Source organism: Oncorhynchus mykiss, chromosome 4 (assembly GCF_057628025.1).
Source record: "Oncorhynchus mykiss isolate SJ-2025 chromosome 4, ASM5762802v1, whole genome shotgun sequence".
In the NCBI taxonomy this organism is placed as follows: Eukaryota; Metazoa; Chordata; class Actinopteri; order Salmoniformes; family Salmonidae; genus Oncorhynchus; species Oncorhynchus mykiss.
The window spans coordinates 54,790,937-54,811,766 of record NC_143025.1 but is presented as its reverse complement, the minus strand read 5'-3'; the positions used below and the strand labels follow the sequence as shown (position 1 = coordinate 54,811,766).

At 43.4% G+C, this 20,830-nt stretch overlaps 1 protein-coding gene across 16 annotated transcripts in view; it reads left to right on the top strand.

Moving 5' to 3' along the window:
- The window catches only part of LOC110521031 (serine/threonine-protein kinase MRCK beta), a 126,383-nt gene that overhangs the window by 47,331 nt on the left and 58,222 nt on the right, over nucleotides 1–20,830 (top strand). For all 16 annotated transcript variants that reach the window (XM_090232294.1, XM_090232290.1, XM_090232293.1 and 13 more), the window contains 3 exons: nucleotides 5,025–5,273; nucleotides 10,560–10,803; nucleotides 10,997–11,116. In XM_090232294.1, the coding sequence (XP_090088420.1) occupies nucleotides 5,025–5,273; nucleotides 10,560–10,803; nucleotides 10,997–11,116 (613 nt within the window). The remainder of the gene's footprint in view (nucleotides 1–5,024; nucleotides 5,274–10,559; nucleotides 10,804–10,996; nucleotides 11,117–20,830) is intronic.

Below are 20,830 nucleotides of genomic sequence, written 5' to 3'. Positions count from 1 at the left end.
ATTACTGAGTACCACTCTCCATATTTTCAAGCATAGTGGCGGCTGCATCATGTTAGCTTGCTTGTAATTGTTAGTATGCGGAGTGCCAGGATTGCATAACTGCTAGAATGGCCATGAAGGTCATTCTGACTGATATTTCAATTGTATAAATATTCCATAATAAATAATATGTTGCTAAATAAATGCATTTATTATGTTAAAATAAGTCATAAGAAACCTGAATGGAAGACAAGTTTCCCGCCCAGCTGGCCCATCCAAACTACACTCAAACAATATTGAAACTAATTCCACACATATAGTAATAGATGTGGCCTAAAGACAACATTAAATTGACAATGGTCTGATGGGTGACAATTTATAAATTGTTGAATAGAGAATGGAGAGACTGATGACCTGCGGAGAATGTATTGACAGCGTGCATTGACAAAGAAGCAAGGAGCTTACCAAATAGCACTCCTTCCATGTCATTCTACAGATGTCCATGCAGGCCAGATGTTTTGATTGCTATTACCTTACTAGAAAGAAAAAAGTTTCTGATGAACCTATTTTTGTCAAACAATTGTACAAATTGTCTTAGCGCATTGTTGAAACAACGGCACTCCACGAGTGAAATCCAATTTTGTATTTGAAATGCTGGCTTTTGATAGTTTTTCGGTTTTACGTACAATGCATTTGGAAAGTATTCATACCCCTTAACTTTACCCCACATTTTGTTACATTACAGCCTTGTTCTAAAATTGATTAAATTGTTTTTTTCCCTCAATCTACACAAAATGCCACATAATAACAAAATGTCACATTGAACCCAAAATGTCACGTATTTGAACCCTTTACTCAGTTCTTTGTTGAAACACCTTTGGCAGTGACTACAGCTCCGAGTCTTCTTGGGTATGACTCTACAAGCTTCGCACACCTTTATTTGGAGAGTTTCTCCCATTCTTCTCTTTCAGCTCTTTCAGGTTGGATGGGGAGCATCACCGCAACAGCTATTTTCTAGTCTCTCCAGAGATGTTCGATCATGTTCAATTCCGCGCTTTGGCTGGTCCACTCAAGGACATTCAGAGACTTGTCTAGAAGCCACTACTGTGTTGTGTTGGCTGTGTGCTTAGTCATTGTGCTGATGGAAGGTGAACCTTCACCCCAGTCTGAGGTCCTGAGTGCTCTGGAGCAGGTTTTCATCAAGGATCTCAATGTACTTTGCGCTGTTGTTCTTTCCCTCGATCCTGACTCATCTGCCAGTCCCCCGCTGCTGAAAAACATCCCCATAGCATAATGCCGCCACCACCATGCTTCACCGTAGGGATGGTGCCAGGTGTCCTCCAGATGTGACGCTTGGCATTCAGGCCAAGAGTTCAATATTGCTTTCATCAGACCAGGGAATTTTGTTTCTCATGGTCAGTGTCCTTTAGGTGCCTTTTGGCAAACTCCAAGTGGGCTGTGATGTGCCTTTTTACTGAGGAGTGCCTTTTTACTGGCTTCCGTCTGGCCACTCTACCATAAAGGCCTGATTGGTGGAGTGCTGCAGAGATGGTTGTCCTTCTGGAAGGTTCTCCCATCTCAGTGGAACTCTGGATCTCTGTCAGAGTGACCATCGGGTTCTTGGTCACCTTCTTGGACACCTCCCTGACCAAAGTCCTTCTCCCCCGATTGCTCAGTTTGATGGTCCCATACTAATTGATGGTTCCATACTAATTCCATGTAGGAATAATGGAGGCTACTGTGTTCTTAGGGACCTTCAATGCTGCAGAAATGTTTTGGTACCCTTCCCCAGGTCTGTGCCTCGACACAATCCTGTCTCTGAGCTCTACAGACAATTCCTTCGACCTCATGGCTTGATTTTTGCTCTGACATGCACTGTCAACTGTGGGACCTTATATAGACGTGTGCCTTTCCAAATCATGTCCAGTCAATTGAATTTACCACAGGTGGACTCCAAGTTGTAGAAACATCTCATGGAGTATCAATGGAAAAAGGAAGCACCTGAGCTCAATTTCTAGTCTCATTTCAAAGGGTCTGAATACTTATTTAGATAAGATATGTATATACAGTGCCTTGCGAAAGTATTCGCCCCCCTTGAACTTTGCGACCTTTTGCCACATTTCAGGCTTCAAACATAAAGATATAAAACAGTATTTTTTTGTGAAGAATCAACAACAAGTGGGACACAGTCATGAAGTGGAACGACATTTATTGGATATTTCAAACTTTTTTAACAAATCAAAAACTGAAAAATTGGGCTTGCAAAATTATTCAGCCCCCTTAAGTTAATACTTTGTAGCGCCACCTTTTGCTGCGATTACAGCTGTAAGTCGCTTGGGGTATGTCTCTATCAGTTTTGCACATCGAGAGACTGACATTTTTTCCCATTCCTCCTTGCAAAACAGCTCGAGCTCAGTGAGGTTGGATGGAGAGCATTTGTGAACAGCAGTTTTCAGTTCTTTCCACAGATTCTCGATTGGATTCAGGTCTGGACTTTGACTTGGCCATTCTAACACCTGGATATGTTTATTTTTGAACCATTCCATTGTAGATTTTGCTTTATGTTTTGGATCATTGTCTTGTTGGAAGACAAATCTCCGTCCCAGTCTCAAGTCTTTTGCAGACTCCATCAGGTTTTCTTCCAGAATGGTCCTGTATTTGGCTCCATCCATCTTCCCATCAATTTTAACCATCTTCCCTGTCCCTGCTGAAGAAAAGCAGGCCCAAACCATGATGCTGCCACCACCATGTTTGACAGTGGGGATGGTGTGTTCAGCTGTGTTGCTTTTACGCCAAACATAATGTTTTGCATTGTTGTCAAAAAGTTCAATTTTGGTTTCATCTGACCAGAGCACCTTCTTCCACATGTTTGGTGTCTCCCAGGTGGCTTGTGGCAAACTTTAAATGACACTTTTTATGGATATCTTTAAGAAATGGCTTTCTTCTTGCCACTCTTCCATAAAGGCCAGATTTGTGCAATATATGACTGATTGTTGTCCTATGGACAGAGTCTCCCACCTCAGCTGTAGATCTCTGCAGTTCATCCAGAGTGATCATGGGCCTCTTGGCTGCATCTCTGATCAGTCTTCTCCTTGTATGAGCTGAAAGTTTAGAGGGACGGCCAGGTCTTGGTAGATTTGCAGTGGTCTGATACTCCTTCCATTTCAATATTATCGCTTGCACAGTGCTCCTTGGGATGTTTAAAGCTTGGGAAATATTTTTGTATCCAAATCCGGCTTTAAACTTCTTCACAACAGTATCTCGGACCTGCCTGGTGTGTTCCTTGTTCTTCATGATGCTCTCTGCGCTTTTAACGGACCTCTGAGACTATCACAGTGCAGGTGCATTTATACGGACACTTGATTACACACAGGTGGATTGTATTTATCATCATTAGTCATTTAGGTCAACATTGGATCATTCAGAGATCCTCACTGAACTTCTGGAGAGTTTGCTGCACTGAAAGTAAAGGGGCTGAATAATTCTGCACTTCCAATTTTTCAGTTTTTGATTTGTTAAAAAAGTTTGAAATATCCAATAAATGTCGTTCCACTTCATGATTGTGTCCCACTTGTTGTTGATTCTTCACAAAAAAATACAGTTTTATATCTTCATGTTTGAAGCCTGAAATGTGGCAAAAGGTCACAAAGTTCAAGGGGGCCGAATACTTTCGCAAGGCACTGTATTTATTTTTCAAAACATTTCTGAACCTGTTTTTGCTTTGTCATAATGGGGTGTTGTGTGTAGATTGAGGGGGGGAAAACATTTAATCAATTTTAGAATAAGGCTGTAATGTTACAAAATGTGGGAAAGCCGAGGGGTCTGAATACTTTCCGAATGCACTGTATAGCCTACATTAACATAAATGTAATGAAATTATGTTCTTTCAAGTATTTACATATTCTAATGTTACTAACACCTTCATAAACTAACACCTTCATAAACACAAGCAAATGACATTGGCTCGAAGGGGGGGTCCATTTATTTATTAAACTGGTTAGCTATTGGTGTTCCTCGAGGCCCAGCTATTCTACTGTTAAATATACATATGGTCATTGTGACCTTCATGGTGCTTTGAGGATCAGTTTTTGTATTTTGTTATTTGTCTTCTAGTACTGCTAGTGTAAAATACACATATTTAGGGAAGGTGGATTCAAGGTTTTTATTGAAAAAGGTCAGATTGGCTGTTTTTTTTTTAGCAATTCTAGTGTTTAGGATTTGAGTTTTTCAGGATGAAATAGAAACGTAATGGAGCTAAGCACAGACAAAATCCTAGAGGTAAACCTGGTTGTCTGCTTTTCCACCAGAAATTAATTCACCTCTCAGCAGGACAATAACCTAAAACACCAGGCCAAAATGGTTGTCTATCAATGATCAACAACCATTTTGACAGAGCTTGAACAATTTTTTTTAAATAAAAATGTATACATGTTGCACAATCCATGTGTGGAAAGCTCTGAGAGACGTACCCCGAAAGACTCACAGCTATAATCATTGCCAAAGGTGCTTCTACAAAGTATTGACTCAGGTGTGAATATTTATGTAAATTATATATTTCTGTATTACATTCTCAATAAATTAGCAAACAATTCTTAAACATGTTTTCACTCTTTCATTAGGAGATATTGTGTGGAGGTGGCTGATTTTATATATATTTTTTCTTGATTCATTTTCAGCTCAGGCTGTAACACAACAACATTGGTTGAGGGGTTTAAATACTTTGTGAAGGCATATATACATGTATATCTCTGTAATTCTGTTGATTTGCCCATTTCCTGCTGTCTTTCTGACTTTTTCTTTGTAGGTCTCACTGCTGTCCTCCTACTTCTTTTGCCGTTCCTGTGCCTCATTTGGTCAGGCTCCCTAATGTTACCCCCTCTTTCTCTGAACTCTCCTTCATCGCTTCCCCTCTCTCTTTCATCCCCCTCCTGCTTCTTTTGCAGATGTTTATATGTGAGTCTTTTAGTGTTATTGTAATGAATGCTATTGACACTATATAAAGGAGATTTTAAGTCCCGATTCCTCTCTTCCCTGCTCTCTCACAGGAGCGTTTCCAGTTCCCCTCAAACATCAGCGATGTGTCGGAGGACGCCAAGGACCTGATCTCGCATCTCATCTGCGGCCGCGAGCGCCGCCTGGGCCAGAACGGTATAGGCGACTTCAAGGACCACCCCTTCTTCGCCGGCATCGACTGGGATCACATCCGCTCCACTGAGGCGCCCTACATCCCTGACGTCAGCTCGCCATCTGACACCTCCAACTTCGACGTAGACGACGATATTCTTAAAAATCCGGTGGGTGGACTTGGGGAAACAAGCTATCTAGCTAATGATAACAGAAAAATAGCTAGCAAATGCTACCTAGACTCAAGCTAGCTCGTTAACGCAAAGTGGAAACGAGCTAGCTCGTTAACGCAAAGTGGAAACGAGCTAGCTCGTTAACGCAAAGTGGAAACGAGCTAGCTCGTTAACGCAAAGTGGAAACGAGCTAGCTCGTTAACGCAAAGTGGAAACGAGCTAGCTCGTTAACGCAAAGTGGAAACGAGCTAGCTCGTTAACGCAAAGTGGAAACGAGCTAGCTCGTTAACGCAAAGTGGAAACGAGCTAGCTCGTTAACGCAAAGTGGTGCCATCTGGTGGTAAATGTTCATTACTGCAACTCCAGTGTTTTACTGGTGTGCTTGAGATCCCCGAATGTACTGAACAAGACTGGTTACCTGCATCAATGCCTCTATCTCGTCATTTAACATTCAAACATGGTGTCAGTCGGATAACTAACCTTGCTTTCCTCAAATTAGAGTCACCTGTTCTGGTTTACAAAAAAAATGCTTATTTGAGTAAAACTTCGCCGGAATTGGCCTTAGCTAGAGTGAGTTTGCTGTTTAGCTTCAGTGTTGTTAGCACCGGTTAGACATGGCAGTGAACATTCCCCCTCCCGCCGTTATGAAGCTCAGCGGGGATTGGAGCACGAACTGGGATACGTTTAGAGGTGAATTAGAGGACTATGCGCTAGCAATGGGACTTGTGGAAAAGGATGATGAGGTAGTGGCTGACACTTTGAGGACTACAATGGGAACTGAATGCCGACACGTATATACAAACACAACCTGACAGCAGCTCAGCAAGGTAACGCTACAGCTATTCTTGATGCTCTTGAACATTACTTTAAGCCAGCAAAGTACGTTATCTACGAGCGTTATGTTTTCGGGTATTGCAAACAGGAGGACGGGGAGTCCATTGACGTCTTTGTCACTAGGCTAAGGGAAAAGGCAGCTTATGGTGCTTTAAGAGATGAACACATCAGAGATAAGATTGTGCTTGGCCTAACTGATGAGGGCACCCGCAGACGTTTGCTGACAGAACGTGAACTGACGCTGGTCTTGACAGTGGAGACATGCCGTGCAACAGAGCTTACGGATATACAGATAAGGTCCATGGAGCTAGAAAGGCAACATATGGATAATGTCAATGCTACATTCAGGCAGCCAGTAAAGAAATCCCCCTTTGCCACAGCTAATGCTAATACTACAGCCAACTCTGCTGTAGACAACCCCAATACATGCCGATATTGTAGCATTTCTCATGGACGAGGAAAATAACACTGCCTAGCCTATGGAAAAATATGCAAATCCTGTAGTACAGCTAATCACTTCGCAAGGGTCTGCATGAAAAGCAAGAGAAAGGAGGGTAAAGTGCACTCCATGGAAACAAACACAGATGAAGGGAACGACAGCACAGAGGATGTATATGCTAGCGAGTGCATAGGGGCAGTGAGGGCAAAGGGACAAAGTGGTTTGTCACTCTGCTACTTAATAATAAACCACAGCAATGCCAGCTAGATTCAGGGGCCACATGTAACGTTATGCGTTAGGAGGCTCGCACCCAGAGACAAACTCACACAGGGTAGCACCAAGCTGAAACTGTATTCAGGCCAGTTCATGACCTCTTTAGGCCTGTTTGTGACAGTGTGCTTTACGTGGCCAGAAACACACCCTTGAGTTTGAAATAGTTGAGGCTAGTCAACAGCCATTACTGTCAGGTTCTACATGTGAGTGCCTTGGGCTTATTCCAGCTGATCTTAACATTATAGACAAAGTCCAGGCTGGGCCCCTGAGCAAGGAGACACTCCTAAGCAAGTACCATGATGTCTTCAACGCACCGGTCGAGTCAGTTCCTGGGGAAGTCCACTTTGAGTTGGACGCAGCAATCCAGCCTGTCCAGTGGCCATGAAAGCAGCTACGAAGGCTCAGCTTGACAAACACGAAGCAGATGGCCACGTCATATCCGTCAGCCTACAGACTGGATAAGTAATATGGTAATCGTCAAGAAACCAGATAAGCTACGGATATGCATTGATCCTAAACACCTCAACCGGGCTCTGCGACGTTCACATTACATTATGCCCACGTTGGAGGGTGTTCTTTACAAGCTCCCAAAGGCCAGAGTCTTCTCGCTCGTGGACACCAGAGATGCCTTCCTGCAGTGCAAGCTCAACGAGCCTAGCAGCTACATGACCACCTGGGACAAGAAGAGGTGGTTGAAGCTTCCGTTTGGTGTCTCCGTGGCTCCAGAGGTGTATCAGCGGAAACAGCATGAGCTGTTGATGGGACTCAGTGGCGTGGAACCCATAGCAGATGACATCGTCGTAGTGGGCTGTGGGGACAGTGATGAGGCAGAACGTGACCATGACGCCAAGCTGCTGGCCCTGATGGTCAGATGCAGACAGGTCAAGCTAAGGCTAAGCATAAAAAAGCTTCAGTTTAAAGTGCCAGAGGTCCGCTTTCATGGGCACATCTTGTCCTCCACTGGATTGAAGGCGGATCCTGAAAAAGTGAAGGCTGTCTTGGAAATGCCCCACCCATCTGAAGGGAGTGCAGCGCTTCTTCGGATTTGTCACCTACCTGGCCAAGTTCCTACCGCGGCTCTCTGAGGTGTGTGAGCCACTAAGGAGGCTCATGGACAAGGACAGCATCTGGCATTGGCTCCCAAAACATGACGCAGCGGTGAGGGAAATAAAACAACTGGTCACCCAGACACCTGTACTGCGATAGTACGATGTGTCAACCTGTCACGATTCAGAGTGACTCAAGCCAGTATGGACTTGGCTGTTGCCTCATGCAGGAGGGCCAGCCTGTGACATTCGCCTCTAAGGCACTCACTCCAACAGAGCAGAACTATGCCCAGATAGAGGAGTACCACAGCATTGTGTTTAAATGCCAACGCTTCCACCACTACCTGTACGGGCGCGACAACATTACAGCAGAGACAGATCACAAGCTCCTTAGTGCTATATTCAGCAAGCCTCTACTGAATGCCCCGAAATGACTGCAGAGCATGCTACTGACCCTACAAAACTACAACCTCAAGGTGGTGTATAAGCCAGGGCCAGAGATGTATGTGAGTGACACGCTCAGCAGGACTACTGCATCAGGCACTCACACACGCTCCATGCATGAACAACACGCCGTGTGCAGCTTACAAACAGAGCAAGTGGATGTTGAACACATCAACCAGGCTGACTACCTCAATGTTACGGACCAGCGCCTTATACAAATCAGACAGCACACAGACAGGGACGAGCAACTCCAGGCATTGAGGTCTGTGATTCTGATGGGCTGGCCTGACTGCAAGGAAGAAACTTCTCTAGCGGTCAGAGAATATTGGCCAGTCAAAGAGGAGCTCAGTGTTCAAAACTGAGTAATATTCAAGGATCAGAAAGTCATTATTCCCCGGTCTCTGCGCCCTGAGATGTTGGCACACGTGCACTCAAGTCACATTGGAGGTGAGGCCTGTTACAGACAAGCACGTGACACACTGTATTGCCCATAAATGCACAATCTGCAACGAATATGCCATTGAGCAACCGAGTGTTCACTCAGTGTTCAAAACTGAGTAATTGTCAGAGTCATTATTCCCCTGTCTCTGCTCTGAGATGTTGGCGCGCGTGCACTCAAGTTGCATTTGAGGTGAGGCCTGTTACAGACCAGCACGTGACACACTGTATTGGCCAGGAATGCAGAGTGAAATCAGACTGTCAGTAAATGCACAATCTGCAATGAATATACCATTGAGCAACAGAGAGCGAGACGACGATGTCCCACAAGCTACCGATGCGCCCCTGGCAGAGAGTAAGTCTAGATCTCTTCCAGCACAGTAGCAAAGACTTTCTGCTGGTAGTAGATCATTACTCTGACTTCTGGGAGATTGACCTCCTCCCCAACCTCTCAGCAGAGACAATGATCCCAATTCTCCGGAGTTGAGTTCTGAAAATTTCCTGCAGAATGGGAATTTGAGTACGTCACTTCATCACCACGGCACCCAAAAGCTAATGGGAAGGCGGAGTCCACAGTCAAAATTGCAAAGAACCTCTGCAAAAAAGCTCTGCGAGAGTGCAAAGTTGCATGGAAAGCAATCCTGCAGTGGCGCAATACCCCGACAAAAGGTATGGATAGCAGCCCGGCCCAGCGCCTCATGGCACGGCGCTTAAAAGCATCTCTGCCAGTAGCCAGCACTCTCCTTGAGCCATGTGTGGTGACAGACGTGCTGGTGAAGCTACGTCACAGAAGACAGGTCCCCAAGTTCATCTACAACAAATCAGCAAAATACTTACCTGAGCTCAGGGTGGGTGAAACGGTGCGAATGAAGCCACTACCAGGGGACCGGACGGGCCTCTGGAGACTCGGATCCTGTGTACAGAAAGTGGCACCACGCTCTTATTTGGTCGAAGTCGATCACTGTTCCGTCGTACCAGGGTTGACCTTCGGATTTCTGAGCCAGGATCTACTCAGAACCCCGATGGTCAAAGGGGGCGCATGACGAAAGACGGAACCCCAGCAAGTCACTTGGGGACTGAGACACTGGGCGAAGAGCCAGGGGATCACAGGTCGGCCGCTCCCTCGCCCATCAATACTCCCCTTAGACAGTCAGGTGACACGCCTGTGCGGGGACCCGCAGTCCTCGCAGACAAGCCCCCTGTCTTTTTACGCTGCAGGCGTCTTTCCCAGCCACCAAAAATACTTAATCTATAGGTTTCCCATTTGGGATTGTTGACACAGAGATAAAAGTGAAAAGAGTATCAAAATGTGTTAAATTGTTACCTGAAAAAAATACAAAAAAAACCTACACTGTTCATGTTGGAAAATATTACTAGGTTTGTTTTGTTAGTGAATTGACTGCTCCTTTCCTATTTTATAAAAGGCAAGATGTTATGGGTGTAAGATGGCACAGTGATGCCATCTGGTGGTAAATGTTAATTACTGCAACTCTAGTGTTTTACCGGTGTGTTTGAGATACCCGGATGTATTGCAATGTGCTGAACAAGACTGGTTACTCGCATCAATGCCTCAGTCTCGTCATTTAACATTCAAACAGAGCTAGCTAATAAATGCTAACTAGAAACAAGCTAGCTTGTTAACACTAACTGGAAAGACACTCAGTTACAGTCCCAGGTCCCTGGTTAAGAATGAAAACCATAAGTGGTTTTGTCCTCCACGACCTCAGTAGTTTAATTACCTCTTCCCTTGGTCAGTTTGGCTGTTCGACTCTAACCGATTTCTCTTTCTTTCTCTCTCCTACCCAACAGGACATTGGCCCTCCAGTTACGCTCACAGGCTTCACTGGCCAGCACCTGCCCTTCGTGGGCTTCACTTACACCACGGGCAGCTGCTTCTCGGACTGCGGCAGCGTCAACAGGGCCGGACTGTCCGACGGGGGCTCCCAGGAGGGTGGTCCCAGGGACCAGGAGAGGGAGCTGGGGGTTGAGGTTTTCGAGAGGAGGATCCGCCGGCTGGAGCAGGAGAAGCAGGAGCTGAGTCGCAAGCTGCAGGGTGAGAGGGCAAAAAGAAACACACACACACAGATCGCATGCGTAGACACACACACCAGCGAGGCCAGGAGAAACACTCACACAGCATGCACACACAGACAACTTTCATACACACCCTTAGTGTCCCACAGTTTAAAGTGGACATGACTTCTGACCCTTGACCTGTGTTTCTTGCCCCCTCTGACCCCCTCCAGAGTCCACTCAGGCTGTGCAGTCTCTCCACGGGCCGGGCCGCGGTGCCTGCACCCAGGGCCGAGACAAGGAGATGAAGAAGCTCAATGAAGAGATTGAGAGGCTCAAGAAGAAACTTGCAGGTCAGTGTCTCTCAATGTAACCCAATCTGGCAACCCAATGTCATTGACTAGCAACTCAACATTGTCTGGGTGTTGAAATCAGGCCTGGCTGGAACACAAAGGTCAAATACCTGAAAGTGTTTGATGTGCCCTTGGTTTACTTTTGGGGCTATTCCTGGGAAAAAACGTAGTGTTCTGACCCAAAAGGTTTTCTTCAGGAGAATCTACCAAAATGGATACCATTGCTACAAGGGAGGAAGATTGAAATTCAACGGGCACACCGAATCTACAGTAGCAGTAATAACCATAGCCGTCCCCGCACCCTCATATTCTGCCTGTTAACAAATGAGGACCGAGTGGATATTCTGCGGTGAACCAGAGCCCTGGAGAACCCACCAAGACATGGGAGATCCAATCTGGCACTCTACCCAGAATACAGCAATGAAACTGAAGAGGAAATCCTTCGACAATGACAAATGACAACAAGAGGACTTCACCCGTTCCTGATATACACAGCCATCCTGAAGATCAGGAAACGAGTTTAGGAACACTCCAGTATTTTCCATAATGTGAAAGAGGCATAGGCTGCACCTGAGGACAACTACTAGAGAAGGACCCTGCTTATCGCCCCCCCCCCCCCCCCCCCCCCAATTCTTCCAGATTCTCCCCATGGCAAATTAAAGAAACAGATAACCACGCGGCCCCCCTCCTTCCTTGGATACCCCATCGCATGAAAGGTCATCTTAACTAGTAAGATGGACACAACTAATGCTAAGCTAACTAGCTAACATCACCCATGTTTATTTGTTATTCAGTGACATAATGTAGTTTATTTGGTATGAGGGGCCTGGTGGATTTGTTAACAGGGCTGTTGGCATGCTGGTTATATGGCTAAGATGCAGCTGGCTGGCACATGGCTCTCTAGCTGAGTTGGCTAGCTTGCTAGGTTAGCTGGCTGGCAAGTGGTTCACTAACTGAGTTGGCTGGCTGGCTAGGTTAGCTGACTGGCACGTAGCTCGCTAGCTGAGTTGGTTAGCTGGCTAGGTTAGCTTGCTGGCACGTGGCTCGCCTAGCTGGCTGGCTCGTGGTTCGCTTGCTGGCTCGTGGTTCGCTTGCTGAGTTGGCTAGCTGGCTAGTTTAGCTGGCTGGCACGTGGTTCGCTGGCTGGCTAGGTTAGCTGGCTGGCACATGGTTCGCTGGCTGGCTAGGTTAGCTGGCTGGATAATTATTGGGTTCAGGCTGCAAACTGTAGCTGGCTAAAATATTTAGTCGTCAGTAAAGCAGTCCTGGTGTAGGGTAAACATTATGGGGATTGACATACAGAGCACTCAGCTTGGTATGAATGCGTTCTGTGAAAGGAGTTTTGCCACGTATTCATGTCATGTTGGATAAAAACAAGTGGCTGACAGAATGGGACTGGACATGGGATGTGTGTCGCTGTTTGGGAGCCTCATGATGTTAGCAAATTTGAGTTCCTACCAGCCAAAGAGAGCAGTTGACGCTATAGACTTCCTCTCTTGTGGGTGGTTACTGTTTCTATTATTGTTAAAAACCTGAGTTTGTTCAAATATACAGTGCCTTGCGAAAGTATTCGGCCCCCTTGAACTTTGCGACCTTTTGCCACATTTCAGGCTTCAAACATAAAGATATAAAACTGTATTTTTTGTGAAGAATCAACAACAAGTGGGACACAATCATGAAGTGGAACAACATTTATTGGATACTTCAAACTTTTTTAACAAATCAAAAACTGAAAAATTGGGCGTGCAAAATTATTCAGCCCCCTTAAGTTAATACTTTGTAGCGCCACCTTTTGCTGCGATTACAGCTGTAAGTCGCTTGGGGTATGTCTCTATCAGTTTTTCACATCGAGAGACTGACATTTTTTCCCATTCCTCCTTACAAAACAGCTCGAGCTCCGTGAGGTTGGATGGAGAGCATTTGTGAACAGCAGTTTTCAGTTCTTTCCACAGATTCTCGATTGGATTCAGGTCTGGACTTTGACTTGGCCATTCTAACACCTGGATATGTTTATTTTTGAACCATTCCATTGTAGATTTTGCTTTATGTTTTGGATCATTGTCTTGTTGGAAGACAAATCTCCGTCCCAGTCTCAGGTCTTTTGCAGACTCCATCAGGTTTTCTTCCAGAATGGTCCTGTATTTGGCTCCATCCATCTTCCCATCAATTTTAACCATCTTCCCTGTCCCTGCTGAAGAAAAGCAGGCCCAAACCATGATGCTGCCACCACCATGTTTGACAGTGGGGATGGTGTGTTCAGCTGTGTTGCTTTTACGCCAAACATAACGTTTTGCATTGTTGCCAAAAAGTTCAATTTTGGTTTCATCTGATCAGAGCACCTTCTTCCACATGTTTGGTGTGTCTCCCAGGTGGCTTGTGGCAAAGTTTTTATGGATATCTTTAAGAAATGGCTTTCTTCTTGCCACTCTTCCATAAAGGCCAGATTTGTACAATATACGACTGATTGTTGTCCTATGGACAGAGTCTCCCACCTCTGCTGTAGATCTCTGCAGTTCATCCAGAGTGATCATGGGCCTCTCGGCTGCATCTCTGATCAGTCTTCTCCTTGTATGAGCTGAAAGTTTAGAGGGACGGCCAGGTCTTGGTAGATTTGCAGTGGTGTGATACTCCTTCCATTTCAATATTATCGCTTGCACAGTGCTCCTTGGGATGTTTAAAGCTTGGGAAATCTTTTTGTATCCAAATCCGGCTTTAAACCTCTTCACAACAGTATCTCGGACCTGCCTGGTGTGTTCCTTGTTCTTCTTAATGCTCTCTGCGCTTTTAACGGACCTCTGAGACTATCACAGTGCAGGTGCATTTATACGGAGACTTGATTACACACAGGTGGATTGTCTTTATCATCATTAGTCATTTAGGTCAACATTGGATCATTCAGAGATCCTCACTGAACTTCTGGAGAGAGTTTGCTGCATTGAAAGTAAAGGGGCTGAATAATTTTGCACGCCCAATTTTTCAGTTTTTGATTTGTTAACAAAGTTTGAAATATCCAATAAATGTCGTTCCACTTCATGATTGTGTCCCACTTGTTGTTGATTCTTCACAAAAAATACAGTTTTATATCTTTATGTTTGAAGCCTGAAATGTGGCAAAAGGTCGCAAAGTTCAAGGGGGCCGAATACTTTCGCAAGGCACTGTATATAATGGTGCACAAATATATTTTTCCGTTTATATTGAAGTAGGTGTTTTTTTAATTTCAATTTTTGTTTATTTTGTCATACACACATCCATAAATATTATATGACTAAGTTTTTAAATGAACCGTGAGCTCATCGTAATGTCGTTAAATTCCCATGGTTTGAACTCTGCTATCAAGTGTACCAAATGCTTAGAATACATCGGACGCAAAAAGATTGTCTATAGATTCCAAAACAGGTACTATAAATGTGTTGCTCAGTCCTCAGCCACTAACAAAATCAAAGGGGTTTTCATATTATTTGATAGAAAACTACGTGTTCAGATTGAGTGTTCTGATAATGATGATGCAGGACATTTTGTATTTGTAACTACGGTTATAAATCACACTAAGATGTGTTACGCCTCAATCTACTGTCCAAACTTACCTGATTCTATTGTCCTTAGTTCTATCTCTAAGACTGAGATCTTTCAGAATACCAACTTGTTGTGTGAGGAGATCTTAATCAGGTATGTAATTCTCAGATAGGTCTCGTGTTTCATCTCACTCTCAAGCTGGTCAGGCCTCTGGTGACCTCATCTAATTTCCTGCTAATATTTTAGACACCTGACGTCTAAGGATTTTGACTGTCAAAGATGCTACTTTTTTTTCCCCTTCAAGACATAATACATTTTCACGGATAGACTACATATTTGTGGCAACCTATATAAACAGGTGTATTCAGAAAACCAAGCTGCTCCCCGTTGTCATTTCTGACTGTGGAGCTGTCCTGTATAGTACCTTACTTGACAGCTCCAAGCAGAAAGGTACCTACCAGAAGATGGAGCATTGCTGCAGAATAAGGCTTTTTTGACACAACTTTCAGCAAAGTTGACATTTTTATTGTTTAATACAGATACAGCCACATCCCCCTCAGTCACTTTGGGAGGGGACGAAATGTTTAAGGGGAAACTGTAGCTCGTTTCCCTCAGATATTAATATAACTCGCAGTAAAAAAAAAAGTAGATCTGGAAAAACAGATTGCTCTGTTTGAAAATGAGCAAAAACAAAAATGTACAGAGCAAAAGGGGAAGATTTTTTACATGATTAAAATATGGGTAGAACACTTTACTGCAATCTAAAGAAGAGTTTATAATGCATCGCGCAAGATTAACATACTATTCTAAGGGGGAGAAAGCTAGTTGTTTTTTGGATGCAAGGCTTAAGCAAAATGAGGCATTTTCTGGTATCAATACAATTCAAACACCATCTGATAAGATGGCACATGACCTGGCAGAAATGAATAATACATTTAGGCAGTTTTATTCCCAATTATATACCTTTTGAGGCAGACCCTGATCATAGTAAGATGACACACTTCTTATCATCATTAGACTTTCCCAAACTCCACAGAAAGCAATCTGGATTCCCCATGTACTCTTGAAGAACTCAGGAGTGCATTAACATCTATGAAAAGAGGCAAATCACCAGGACTTGGTTTCCCTCCTGAGCTGTTTCTTGATATATGGTACTAATTCTTGGTTCTATCAATCATGCATTCAAATATGGAGAATTCCATAGAGACCAAAACACCTCACTGATTGTAGTTTGTTTATTTAATTTTTAAATGCAAAATCTCCCATAGACTGTAAAAGTTATAGGCCCTTAAGCCTTAATACAACAGAGCTCAAGCTGTTTGCAAAGGTACTTGCCATCAGATTGGAACTGCTTGTTGGAAATCTAATTAGTGATTATCAAACTGGGTTTATAAAGGGTTGTTTAGCCTCAGACAATATTAGACGTCTATTCCACATCATAAATGAGTCCAAAAAGGACCCAGTCCCTGCTGCACTTTTTAGTTTGGATGCAGAAAAAGCCTTTGATAGGCTAGAATGGAACTATTTATGGTGTGTTTTGGAGGCCTTTAGTTTTGGTAAAGGATTTATTGCCATGTTAAAAACATTGTATTCATGCGTCCCAAGTAGTTGTGCATACAGGAAACATATCTAAGACTTTCTGTTTACAACGTTCCACAAAACAAAGATGTCCGTTATCACCAACGCTCTTTGCACCATCGGTGGAACCCCTTGCTCAAGTGATTTAGATCAACTTATTTCACCCATCGATATTAAAGGTAGCATAAAGTCTCACTCTGCCGATCACACCTTATTGTATTTCTTAGACATCTCAATTTCCCTTTCACTGATACTGAAAGTATTTACTATTTTCAGTTAATTCTCTGGATATCAAATAAACTGGGGAAAAATCTATACTGATGCCCCTTAATTGCCCTGCGAAATTGCTTACTATGCCTGCTACATATCCAGTGCAGTGGCATGAGGCAGACTTTATTTATTTGGGCGTATGCATACCCACCAAAATTTCTCAAGTTTGCAGAATGAACTATGTCAAACTAAAAGAGGAGATCACCTCTGATTTGCAGAGAGGGTTCTCTCTTATCTCATAACAAGGTAGGATTGCTATAGCAAAAATGAACGTACTCGTCCGACAACATTTTATTTTCTCTGTGCTGCCTGTACCACTTCTGCCAAAATACATTGAGGAATTGAAGTCAATGACCTCAGTTTATTTGGAATAATAAAAAGCCACACATTTGATATGATACTCTTACGCAGTTAAAGGGAATAGGAGGCTTGTCTCTTCCACGTTACAAATTATATTACTTGTCTTTACAAATAAAATCCTTGAGTATGGTCCGATGATTCTATTGCAGCTTCTTGTAGAGGCATGGAGGCACTTGTTGCACCGCATAGACTTACAGTGAAGGTTCTTCCGGTATCAAGGTCAAAACAGCATTCATAAAATTTGGTTCAATTATTTCCAACTCATTACAAGTATGGTACTACGCTGATGAACATATAGGCAACACTAAGACGTTCTGTGAACCTTTTCCTATATGACAACCTGCTGACAAACAATAAGCCTTTTGTGTACCCATTGTGGACAGATAAGAGTGTGCATACGTTGTGAGGCATGCATAATGATAAGGGACTGATACCTTTCCAGGACCTCAAACAAATGTATTCACTTCCAGGCTTTTCATTGTTCCTTTACTTACAGTTAAGATCTTTGTTAAAAGCTTATGGTTTACCATGAGATGCCCCGTTAACATCCCACATAATGCTTACATGGATAGACCCTTCATTAACATCTAAAATGGTCTCTGATATGTATGATTGGCTGCTGTCTTAACATCCCACATAATGCTTACATGGATAGACCCTTCATTAACATCTAAAATGGTCTCTGATATGTATGATTGGCTGCTGTCTGTTAACATCCCACATAATGCTTACATGGATAGACCTTTCATTAACATCTAAAATGGTCTCTGATATGTATGATTGGCTGCTGTCTTAACATCCCACATAATGCTTACATGGATAGACCCTTCATTAACATCTAAAATGGTCTCTGATACATATGATTGGAAACTGTCTGTTTCAATGCTTTACATTGGGTGTCACAGTATGGAACCGTGAAATGCAGGGACTGGGACACAACCTGAACTGAGATATCATTTGGGAGAATGTATTTGTTTCCTCTAAAAAGCCAGCACACCAGCTTATACATAGAAGTTATGAAACCCCATTTAGACGTTTTAAGATGAAGCTGATTCCTACTCCAATATGTGATAGATGACATATGAATGATGTTGGAACACCACTAATGCACATGTTTTGGGAATGTCCTGTGGGGTCCTAGTTCTGGTCGCATGTTTTGGGAATGTCCTGTGGGGTCCCAGTTCTGGTCACATGTTATGGGAATGTCCTGTGGGGTCCCAGTTCTGGTCACATGTTATGGGAATGTCCTGTGGGGTCCCAGTTCTGGTCACATGTTTTGGGAATGTCCCGTGGGGTCCCAGTTCTGGTCACATGTTTTGGGAATGTCCCGTGGGGTCCCAGTTCTGGTCACATGTTTTGGGAATGTCCCGTGGGGTCCCAGTTCTGGTCACATGTTTTGGGAATGTCCCGTGGGGTCCCAGTTCTGGTCACATGTTTTGGGAATGTCCCAGTTCTGGTCACATGTTTTGGGAATGTCCCAGTTCTGGTCACATGTTTTGGGAATGTCCCAGTTCTGGTCACATGTTTTGGGAATGTCCCGTGGGGTCCCAGTTCTGGTCACATGTTTTGGGAATGTCCCGTGGGGTCCCAGTTCTGGTCACATGTTTTGGGAATGTCCCGTGGGGTCCCAGTTCTGGTCACATGTTTTGGGAATGTCCCGTGGGGTCCCAGTTCTGGTCACATGTTTTGGGAATGTCCCGTGGGGTCCCAGTTCTGGTCACATATTTCAGATTTCCTTACAAAATGATGGGTTTCCCTGTGAACAAAGATGCACCTTTATTTTTATTGAATGATGACTCTTCACTTGTTCTGCAAATGGTTCAGAACAGAATCATTTATGCGGGGTTAACAGCAGCAAAAAGGTTATCCTTAGTGCTTGGATTACCCCTACAATCCTCTCGTCTCAAACATGAGTACCATATTTTCAAGATATTGTACGTGTAGAGCGATCAGTGGCCGTTATAACAAAGCTCGGGCAAATCCAGTTGATGCAAGGGATCTATTATGCTAAACTCTGTCAGATGTCAACAACTCTTGACCAAGCAATGGACCTACATGGTAGGGGAGTGTGGGGATGACATTTTATTTTCTGACAATAATAAAGAGTATTTTTTTTATTGTAAACTCAACTTCCTTTCTGTATATGTCATATTGTGCACTCAAATAATTGACTTCTGACAGTATATAAGTATTTTTATTGTAAAAATAAAAAATATATAGTATATGCGCGCGCGCACACACACACACACACACACACAGTTAAAGTCTGAAGTTTATATACACCTTAGCCAATTACATTTAAACTCAGTTTTTCACAATTCCTGACATTTAATCCTAGTAACAATTCCCTGTCTTAGGTCAGTTAGGATCACCACTTTATTTTAAGAATGTGAAATGTCAGAATAATAGTGGAGAGAATGATTTATTTCAGCTTTTATTTCTTTCATCACATTCCCAGTGGGTCAGAACTTTACATTCACTCAATTAGTATTTGGTAGCATTGCCTTAAACAATTTAAACTTGGGTCAAATGTTTCGGGTAGCTTTCCACAACCTTCCCACAATAAGTTGGGTGAATTTTGGCCCATTCCTCTTGACAGAGCTGGTGTAACGGAGTCAGGTTTTTGGCCTCCTTCCTCGCACACGCTTTTTCAGTTCTGCCCACAAATTTTCTATGAGATTGAGGTCAGGGCTTTGTGATGGCCACTCCAATACCTTGACTTTGTTGTTCTTAAGCCGTTTTGCTACAACTTTGGAAGTACGCTTTTGGTCATTGTCCAGTTGGAAGACCCATTGCGACCAATCTTCAACTTCCTGACTGATGTCTTGAGATGTTGCTTCAATATATCCACATAATTGTCCTCCCTCATGATGGCATCTATTTTGTGAAGCGCACCAGTCCCTCCTGCAGCAAAGCACCCCCACAACACGATGCTGCCACCCCGTGCTTCACGTTTGGGATGGTGTTTTTCGGCTTGCAAGCCTCCCCCTTTATCCTCCTAACATAACGATGGTCATTATGGCCAAACAGTTCTATTTTTGTTTCATCAGACCAGAGGACATTTCTCCAAAAAGTACAATATTTGTCCCAATATGCAGTTGCAAACCGTCGTGTGGCCTTATGATGGTGGTTTTGGAGCAGTGGCATCTTCCTTGCTGAGTATCCTTTCAGGTTATGTCAATATAGGACTTGTTTTACTGTGGATATACAGTGGGGCAAAAAAAGTATTTAGTCAGCCACCAATTGTGCAAGTTCTCCCACTTAAAAAGATGAGAGGCCTGTAATTTTCATCATGGGTACACTTCAACTATGACAGAAAAAATGAGGGAAAAAAATCCAGAAAATCACATTGTAGGATTTTAAATGAATTTATTTGCAAATGGTCAGTAACAAAAGTTTATCTCAATACTTTGTTTGCGTGTTTAGTTCACAAATCCAAATTAACGAGGCTCAGGCACTTAGTCCAGACAAAAAGTCAAAAGTTATATTACAGTTAGTAGAAACATGTCAAACGAAGTATAGAATCAATCTTTAGGATGTTTTTAACAATGTTTCAACCGGACAATTCCTTTGTCTTTAGAAATGAAAAGGAACGCAGCTTACTCTCACGGCCGCACGCATGACTTAGCTCATGGCATTCTGCCAGACCTCTTTAGTCAAACAGCTCTCATTCGCTCCCCCTTCAAAGTAGAAGCCTGAAACAAAGTTCTAAAGACTGTTGACATCTAGTGGAATCCTTAGGAAGTGCAATCGGACCACATTTTACACTGTATATTGGGTAGGCAAAGACTTAACCTACAAACCTCTTGATTTTTTTCTCAGGTTTTTGCCTGCCATATGAGTTCTGTTATACTCACAGACATCATTCAAACAGTTTTAAAAACTTCAGATTGTTTTCTATCCAAATCTACTAATACTATTGCATATCTTAGCTTCTGGGCCTGATTAGCAGGCAGTTTACTCTGGGCACCTTATTCATCCAAGCTACTCAAT